General features: G+C 50.0%; 3 protein-coding genes across 3 annotated transcripts; all 3 read right to left on the reverse strand.

Annotated features, from left to right (window-relative positions):
• Window positions 1–572: 572 nt before the first annotated feature.
• On the reverse strand, window positions 573–2,468 carry TRV_02054 (D-lactate dehydrogenase (cytochrome), putative; the record flags this gene model as incomplete). Its single annotated transcript, XM_003023812.1, has 5 exons — window positions 573–746; window positions 800–981; window positions 1,037–1,594; window positions 1,682–2,093; window positions 2,166–2,468. The coding sequence occupies 5 exons, from the start codon at window positions 2,466–2,468 to the stop codon at window positions 573–575; spliced, it is 1,629 nt and encodes a 542-aa protein (XP_003023858.1).
• Window positions 2,469–2,993: 525 nt separating this feature from the next.
• Window positions 2,994–6,452, reverse strand: TRV_02055 (uncharacterized protein; the record flags this gene model as incomplete). The annotated part of the gene is made up of 7 exons (XM_003023813.1): window positions 2,994–3,653; window positions 3,711–4,564; window positions 4,615–5,161; window positions 5,236–5,381; window positions 5,441–5,758; window positions 5,926–6,096; window positions 6,167–6,452. The coding sequence occupies 7 exons, from the start codon at window positions 6,450–6,452 to the stop codon at window positions 2,994–2,996; spliced, it is 2,982 nt and encodes a 993-aa protein (XP_003023859.1).
• Window positions 6,453–8,637: 2,185 nt separating this feature from the next.
• TRV_02056 (uncharacterized protein) lies at window positions 8,638–8,889 on the reverse strand (the record flags this gene model as incomplete). Its single annotated transcript, XM_003023814.1, has 1 exon — window positions 8,638–8,889. A coding segment is annotated over one exon (252 nt), but the record flags the coding sequence as incomplete, so codon positions are not given.
• Window positions 8,890–8,931: the final 42 nt, after the last annotated feature.

The following is an 8,931-nucleotide window of genomic DNA, read 5'->3' on the forward strand; positions in this document are numbered from 1 at the left end:
TTTATACGTACGGTCCACGAGCCATTTTGATGTATTTGTCGACGTTGGAGTTGGGCTTGTCAAGAAGTCGTCTGTGTCGCCTGGTCGCTGGAGAGAATGAAAAAACTGTCGATGGAAGTTGAAAATGGGAAGTTGTGGATTCGCTAGCCCTAGCCCTAATTACTTCTTTGGTTTTGCTTATGTAAGTTTAATTAATAAGCCACGCTTAGTCATTCGATCTGATTGCCGATTGGTTGTGGCCGTCTCAAGTCGAAATTCTTTCATCTCCTTTTATCTTGGAACATGCCATAGACGGGATAGAAAGATCAAAAGACATGGATGGCCATAAACACGAGTTGCAGCAAAACACTGATATTTCCATAATTATCATGCGATTCATATCTAAATACAGACAGCCTAACCCAAGCTTTTAGCTTCTAGACAACCTGCCTTGATAATACACGCTATTCAATAACTACATCAGTTAGCCTCCCTGTAACTAAACGACGTAAAGCCGACCATATCATGATACTTATGCCGAAAAAATTAGATAAAAAGAAAAGTATGGAAAGGTAGGAAGAAGCCGAGAGTTTTCACTTCTTTGATTTCCTTTCATCCTCGCCAGGCACTGCATCGAATATCTTGCCAGGATTCAGCAGCCATAACGGGTCAAGAGATCGCTTGATGCTCCGCATGACATTAAGTGTGTCCATGCCCAGCTCTTTAACTAGATATTTCTTCTTCCCTAGGCCAATGCCATGCTCACCCTATGCAATGTTAGTTTTGATATACGGGTTGTAGAGGTTTGAGTTTAACTCACAGTGCAAGATCCATCCATCTCCAAAGCTCTGTCGACCATGTCGTGGACGCACTTTTCAATTCTGGATACTTCCTCGGGATTGTTCCTGTTGTATACTATACCTTCATGGAAATTACCGTCTCCAATATGGCCGACTATACCGGCAAATAAGTCTAGTTCGTCAAGGTCTTTCTTCGAAAGCTCTGCGAGAGATACATTAGAGGGCAAGTATATCGGCAAGGAGAAGAGTGAACGTACCAATGATATCAGGAAGTCTAGACAATGGGACAGCAACATCCGTAGACCAGACGTCATCTGAGCCTTCTTTGCGAAGAGCCAGCATGCTCCAGAGGGTTTGCTTTCTGGCAGACCACAGCTCATGGCCCTCCTGGTCTGTCCTTGCAAACTCAAACGACGTGCTATTATGCTCTCTTGCAATTGACTTCGTCCGACTAATTGAGTCAGCTACCCCATTGCGAGTGCCGGAGAACTTGAAGAAGAGAGTCGTCGCAGGTTTCCAAGTTCTGTTTGTCCCACCAGCTCTGTTGATAATATCCATATGGACATCATCCAGTATCTCGACGCACTGCACCTGCACGCCCGAACGTATCACCGCCATGGCAACGTTGGCTGCATCTCTTATAGATGGAAACGTAGCAATTCCCACTCGAGTTTCCTCTGGAATGACGGCTAACTTGAGCGTGGCTTCAGTGACTAGCCCGAGCGTGCCCTCTGACCCAACGAATATGCCGGCAAGGTTATACCCTGCCGAGCTTTTCCGAGGCCGGTTGCGCGTCTTGATCACTCGACCGTCGGCTAGCACGACAGTCAGGTTTATAACCCAGTCTTTCATAGTTCCGTATCTAACAGCGTTTGTACCGCTGCAATTGGTACCAACCATACCTCCGATCTTAGCTGACGGGCCCGGATCAATGGGGAAGAACAGACCGGAATGTTTGATCTGTTCGTTAAGTTCCATCCATTGAATCGAAGGCTGCACCACAACGTCAAGATCATCGGAATGTAGTTTGATTATCTTATCCATATGAGCGAAGTCGATGCTCATGCCACCGAAGGGAGCCGAAAAGTTTCCCTCGAGACTCGACCCACCGGAGTAGGGAACCATAGGCACCTTGAACTTGTAGCATACTTGAGCTATCTTGGAGACATCGGCGGTTGATTTGGGATATGCCACGGCAACTGGTAGCTGGTCACAATTGACTGTTGACCATTCAGAGTATCCGTGTAGCCGTAGGTCCTCGTCGTCGGTGCTAATGGCGTCTTCACCTAGCACTTCTCGTAATTCTACTATTGCCTTATCAAGTTGAAAAGGTCAGCCATTGGTGTAAAACAAACACATATCGAGAGAGGATGGAAGAGTATTAACCCGTTCAAAGTCCTTGATCGAGCCATAGACAGGTGAAACGTCATGTTTGTAGCTCAACAAGCCGAGAGAGGCAGAACCGGAGTTATAAACACCGAGTGCATACCCGGCACCGATAGCAACAGCCAGAGCACCGACGACCTGGCCTGTCTTCCACAATAAGCCTGGCGACACTTCAGCTCCTCGTCCAGCTGCGGTGCTAGTCCAACAACGCACTATGTTCTGCCCATGGTGCTGGTGCTGCTGTCTTATCGCCCTCAGCCCGCGCGGGATCGCCCTGGCAGAGAGCCGAGGAGCGAAGTTCATAATGAATTTAATATCAGTCTGAAGCCCTGTTTGATTGCGTCCGGATACATGAAGAGCAGCCTTGCGTATTATAGCTTTGCCTGTAGAGCTCTTTCCAGCCTGTCAGCAGGTAGTCCGTCAGTTTCCCGTCATTATAACAAGCCAGAGACAACACTCGGGCCCTCTGTTGGTTCCATCATCGGCTATCTCGGCGGCACCAAAGATGCCGACCCTTGCGCTTGGACCGGGGGAAAAGCCGGCCGAGTTTGATGCCAAGACGTCCAAGCTCGGAACTTAAATAATATGCTTAAAAACTTGTTTATGCCAATATTGATGACGTTGATGTCTATATGATGTAAAATAAATATACTGCATACCGTAGGCAAATGGGAAGCGCGAAGCAAGCAGTTTTATATAGGGATATCCAAAAAAGCAAGACAACAGGATATAGTGCGAGACATGGAACAAGATTCGTTAAAACACCCCCGAGACCAAGCCGAAGTACATGATGGAAAACAAAGGAATAAAAGACAGACAGGAAAAATATTACTCGACAAAGCCCTTGGTCACGCTAGGCGCTGAAGAGTTTTTAGCAGAAGCAGTCCTGGTCTCGATGTTGAGTAGAGTGCTCTCGACAGCAGCCTGAATATCAATGTGGAAGAAAGGACGGTTGATGCTGTGTACATTTCCGACCCGCCGGGGTAGAGGGTGCGAGGAAGAATTGATCGGGGTGGTTATAACCTGAGTATGGGCCTTCTCATCCTCGTACTCACCGTCTTCGGAGGATGGTGCCTGGCCAATCTCCAGGTCATCTGAGGGAGCAGTGGGGTTAGACGATGCGTTGGCTCGATGAGATGTACCAGGCTTGTCATTTACGACTTCCTCAGCTCCCACAGCAGCAACACTGAAGATAGGTCGCCAGTTCCCGAGAAGCTCAGGAGACTTGGGAGACGGGTAACCAAAGCCAGCGGAGGCAAGGGCGCGTTTGGTCCAGCGGTTGGAGATGCAAGCAAAATGCCATTCTACTATCTCTGGAGCAGCATAGCGGTCGAGTTGGTTACGGACGTCGATTAGGCCCTGAATGGAGGACACATCGACGTGGTTAACGGAGGAGAAATCTAGAATGATGGCCCGGAGAATGGGGCGGGTGTCGTGAACATTAACAACTTCACCACGACCTGGGCCAGGGTCGTTCCATGGTCGATCCTATTCAAGTTGTTAATTAAGACAGTGATTAAAGGTGAGTGGAAATGTAGAACATACCCCGAGCTTGGCGAAGGTGTCGAGCTGGGTGCGTCTGGTAACCTTGAAGATGTATTCTGTCAGGTGGTGCAGGTAGCGACCTTCATTAGGATAAGTGAAGCCTTCATTGAATCGGTAGATAAAGACACCTGGATGAGGAGATTGGGCCTCAATCAGAGGGTTCGAGCCGTCCTGGTGTTCAACCGGGAGGAAAGCCTCCCGAGAGTTCAACTTGGCATCTTCACCGAACTTGTCGCTCTTCTTTAGGCTGTCGTCCTTGGTGACTCGATAGACCTTGACCTGGCCAAGGAAAGTTCCCTTCGCTTTGGCAATGCGATAGATCAGTAGAGCAGCGGAGGCAGCAATAGTGAGGTAAATGCCGTTCTCAATTTCGGTAAAGATGGTGAGCAGCACACCTCCGAAGAAGATAAATACTTCAAGCGGCGAGACTTCCCAGAACTGGTAGACGACGTTGGGAGGCGTGATCAAATCACCAACAGCGTGGATAATGAGGCCAGATAAACTAGCAAGAGGAATGTAGAAGAAGACAGAGGTAAGGGCATAGAGGGCTAGAAGAACAATAACGGCAGTGAAGATACCAGCAAGAGGAGTGCGGACACCAGCCTTCGATTTAATAGCCGTTCGGGAGAAAGATCCAGTGGCAGGATAGGCACCCAAGAAAGGGCCGAAGAGGTTAGTAAAACCCATAGCGACGAGTTCCTGGGATGGGTTGATGACATAGTTGTTGATTCTGCCAAATGACTTGGAGATGGCGATGTGCTCGATGATGAGTACGATGATTGTTGCCGGTAGATCGGGGGCAAAGGCTTTCACTAATCTTGCCTCAATCTCGGGGACACCAGCATGTTGGAAACCTATTCAGTCAGTGTATGATTACTACAAAATGTATTGTGATGAGACACACCTTTCGGAACAGGCCCGAGTATCTTGAACTTAGCCTTCTTGTAATCCTTGACATGTCTGTTGACGAGCCAGCTGATCATGGTATAGAGCAAGATGACAAAGGTCATTCTCAGGGTAGAGATGAAGAACCACATCTTGCGTCTATTGGGTTGTCTCTGGGACATATAGTTGCAGAAGAAGCGAATGACATAGAGAACAACGAGAGCACTCAGGCCCATGGCAGCATCAAGTCTGGTATGGCCTAAATTCTTGAGGACATTGATGAAGACCTTGTATGTTGACTCCCTGTTGTTGACCTCCTTGAGGCCCATCATGGCCGGAATCTGGCCGACACCGATAGAGATGGCGGCACCAGTCATGAAGGAGGTGATGGCAACCAAGGGGATAAACTCAACTATCCAGCCAAGTCTGGTAAGGCCAATGAAGAGCAAGAATCCACCGGCAATGAGGGAGAGGGCTCTGGCAATAGTAGGAGCTGAAATATCGGGCTCCTTCGCCTGGACCTTGGTGACGATGTTGCCGACGATGGTAGACATGACTGCGACGGTCTGGAGTCATGTTAGTTTTTACCCTGCAATTGATGAACTGGCTCAATCAAGGTTGTTGGGGTGCGTCTACTTACTCCTATCGTGATATCCTTTGAGGTGGCGAAGGCCCAGTAGAGGATGAAACCGACGAAAGAGGTGTATAGTCCATATTCAGGGGGGAGTCTGGCGAGAAGGGCATAAGCCATGCCCTGAGGCACGACAACAAAGCCGACAGTGACACCTACACCATTAGAATGCCTGTGTGTAGATATTTCAAAGGAAGAGAGGAAAACGGCTTACCGGCAATGATATCGCCCATGAGCCATTGAGTGTTATAATGGAAGATCCAGTTCCAGAAGGGAAAGAGAGAGTTGAAGTAGTCGACTGTGCCCTTCACCGTAGGCGAATGGTTCCTCAACCACTCCTTTGCCGATGGCTCATCTTCGTCGAAATGCTCCAGCGACCGTATCGACTCGGCAGCCGTGCGCATCGACTCCCGGGGCTCCTTTCTATAGTCAACATCGATCCCCACGGCCTTCGCCAGGGTCCGGCCGAGCTTGCTAGCAGGCATGATGACTATATGCTTCTGGTTCCGCTGTCCGCTGTCCGCTGCTACTGCTAGACAAATGGACACAGGCTGATGGAGAAACACTGCCAGGTGAGGTAAGTCTGGCGGTATTTATATCTATACCAGCGGACTATATCTCGCAGCGGGAAACGAGACAGACGGTTGACTCGAAACCCTTGGCGAAAGAGCTGTCCATGTGGTAGAAGCCGTATCAAACCATGCGCTACCGGGGAGACGGGAAAGCAAACGACAAAAGAAAACGTGCTGGCGTTCTGATTCCATATATTTTTTTTCCCGCCTCTATAGTTCTGGGTGTCTATCTCAGCCGGTTTGTAGTATGTAAGAGATGAAACCCCTGTAGCGTCATACATGGCCGCCCTGTCGTCAGCTGCAACTTGGCAAGCGCGAGAAGCCTCCTGGCGCAAACGCTAAACGAGTGCAAAACCTTGAGTTCAGACCATCGATCTTCGCTCGGGGAGCTTCCACAATATTTCCGAGTCCGTATATAGACATATACAGGCGTCCATCGTCCAAAAAGACACCGTGTTGAAGGGCGGTGTTGCTTTTTCTGCTCCAGCTGCATGGGCATTCCTCGTGGACGTGGTAAACTATTCTTGCGGACTGCCATGTGGAGAGAACCCGAACCTGTCTTCCTTCCCACCGAAGCAGAGCATGCAAAGCTGGCTGGAAAAGGCCAGGATCCTTCGACAGGGGCAGCAGTCGGGACTCAGTCTGGAGCAACATCTCGACTCCCAAAACACTGTGTGTCCGGCGTCTTAGCACACCAAGCTGCTGTATATACCCTCCGTCCTAAAGCGCCCAAAGGCCCGCCAGGGCAACCATATCACGTTCGAGATACGCCACTAGGGAGAAGAAGAAGCCTTGGAAATATTAAACGAGACGCCTTGGAAACTCTTGTTGAGGTTTGCCTTTCTTCTGTCTGGTCTGCTTGATTTGTGTGGCTGCGGATGTCGTGATTCTGATTGAGCTGTGGTGGGCCATAGAGTTGGCCAAGTGTTCCTTATCTTTGGCCACTGTAACGATGCAAAATATCTCATGCCGGCAGCGGCAGCCTTAGCAGCTCTTAGTATAGTCAAGTAGCCTAGGTACTCTGTATACGGAGTCACTAGCAGTGCAGCAGAGCAACTAGTTAGACGACTGCTGCTGCGTCGACCCCTGCTGGCCGTCTCGGGGGAAGGTCGGAATGCCTCCCTCGCTTTTTATAGACACAGGAGGCAAGGACACGGAACGGCTGAAGATCGCAATGACTGGCCGTCTCTAGTCCTTGGCTGCAACACAAGCTTAAAGAAGCGTAAATAAACCCTTCTGTCCAAGTGGACGGGCTCCGTACGTACCCAATACTGTCGAGGAGTATCGCGGAGTCCAGGAGAGCCACCTGGTGGTTCGAGACACGGGGCAACGCCCACAGCTCCATGCTTCCACGATGGACCGCCTGGAGAACAATATGTATAACCACCATCCCGCCGCCAGATGCTCAAACAGCGGTGGAACAGCGTTCCTCGTCTTGGACTGTAGCACATCTCCCATCAGAGTCTGAGGAATGCCCCAAGAGCCGGCCAAGAAAGACTCTTAGATTAATCCTGCGTCCACCGCTCTCAACGCCCGTCTTCGTCTCGTCTTAGCATCTTCCTCCGTCTTCTTATTATTAGTTATCGTGATCATCGTCGACAAGTCACACGGCGTTGCCGGTCTCTCTCTCCTTCTGTCTCTCTTCCCTTTCATGTTCCTTTTTTCTTCTTGTTGTCTGCCACTGCTATGGTGGTATTTTTGGTATACGATGGCATGAAGCTTCATCCCTGGCGCAAACCCAACCCGAGACCCCGGGGCGAGTCCGAACATACAGTTTTTGAATCCTGCCACAGACGGGGCTCCATGTCTGCATAGCAGACCCCAGAAAATTCCCGCTTGGCCGTTAGACGCTAGGTGAAATTAGCTAGTTACCTAGGCCTTTTCTCAGTGGCTTGACTTCAGCATTTTGGCTCACGCGGCTTGACTAGCGGACGGCGCTCGCGAAGCCTTCAGGCCATCCAAGGCGCTGCCCAGCATCGGCGCAGCTGGCAGAGACACTCACGGCATCGGGAATCGGTAGACATGGATCTGCTCCTCGTCTCCGTTCTCCGTTCTTAGATCTCGGGACGCTTTCGGGACAGACAGAGAGGTTTGGGCGGTCCTGTGTGTCTTCCCCGGCTTTGGCGTCGCTATGGTTGTCCCGTTCGATCTTGCATCCTTGCTGTGTGGGACACGAACGGAAGCGATAGTCTGATGCAAGGCTCTTCTCCACTGCCATGCCTAGCGGGCTGGAGAATGATGGTGGACAACCGATCGCGATGTTCTGTGTGGTGACCGTTAGTTTGCTGCTTGATGTTGAAAGCGACGGACGACGTTGAAATATATATCTCCATCTCGTCGTTTCTTTTGGCTAAACAGGGGGTTTAGACGCGGTGCATGGCCATCTCGGACGATAAGCTGTAGCTATACGGGCTGCTCTCCCGGCCGAACCAGGGCATCTTTTCTACGCATATCTAGATGTTCAACGTCGTCGTTGTCGCAGTAGTTGGATGTTTTGTATAGCATTTTTAGTGCATGATCCTGGACCTCCATATTCAGGCGGAAGAGATGGATGCACCCTTTACGACCCCCTATGGGGCCTTGCTTGGCCTCTTGTTAGGCTTCTGAAGCAGAGGCGAACAAGATTATGGCTTAAGACCCCTTTTTGCTTGGGCTTGTTTGCTTTTTCATGGCTTGCGAAGCTGATTGTCTGCTGAAGAATTGCTATGCGAGACTGCAGATGCTTGAATATTGAACACACTTTGATTGGATTAAATATTACACTGCAGACACACGATCAGATTCTCAAGTATATCTAGTATGCTTACATACCTTTTTATATGTATGGTCATCCGTTAACTTAGAAGAATCGATGCGCGATCCGCTTTAGGAAAGATGACTGCTTGATCCGGTCTATCTCACGGTTGTGCTCCTCCCAGTCAATCTCACGGCGGCCGGTGTCGATGTCGATGTCCTCGATTTTTGTCCAGCCCTGTCGCTTCCAGAGCCAGCCGCACAACCAGAAGAAGAGAACTACGGGAAGAGCGAGGTAGGCCTTGAAGAAACCTTCGGCCGATGCCTCACCCTTGAGCGGGGATACTGCGATGTAGAACTATTACCAGGGGTCAGACCATTTCCATCCACACATTGAAGT

Source organism: Trichophyton verrucosum (assembly GCF_000151505.1).
Source record: "Trichophyton verrucosum HKI 0517 chromosome Unknown contig00190_1.f1.exp, whole genome shotgun sequence".
In the NCBI taxonomy this organism is placed as follows: Eukaryota; Fungi; Ascomycota; class Eurotiomycetes; order Onygenales; family Arthrodermataceae; genus Trichophyton; species Trichophyton verrucosum.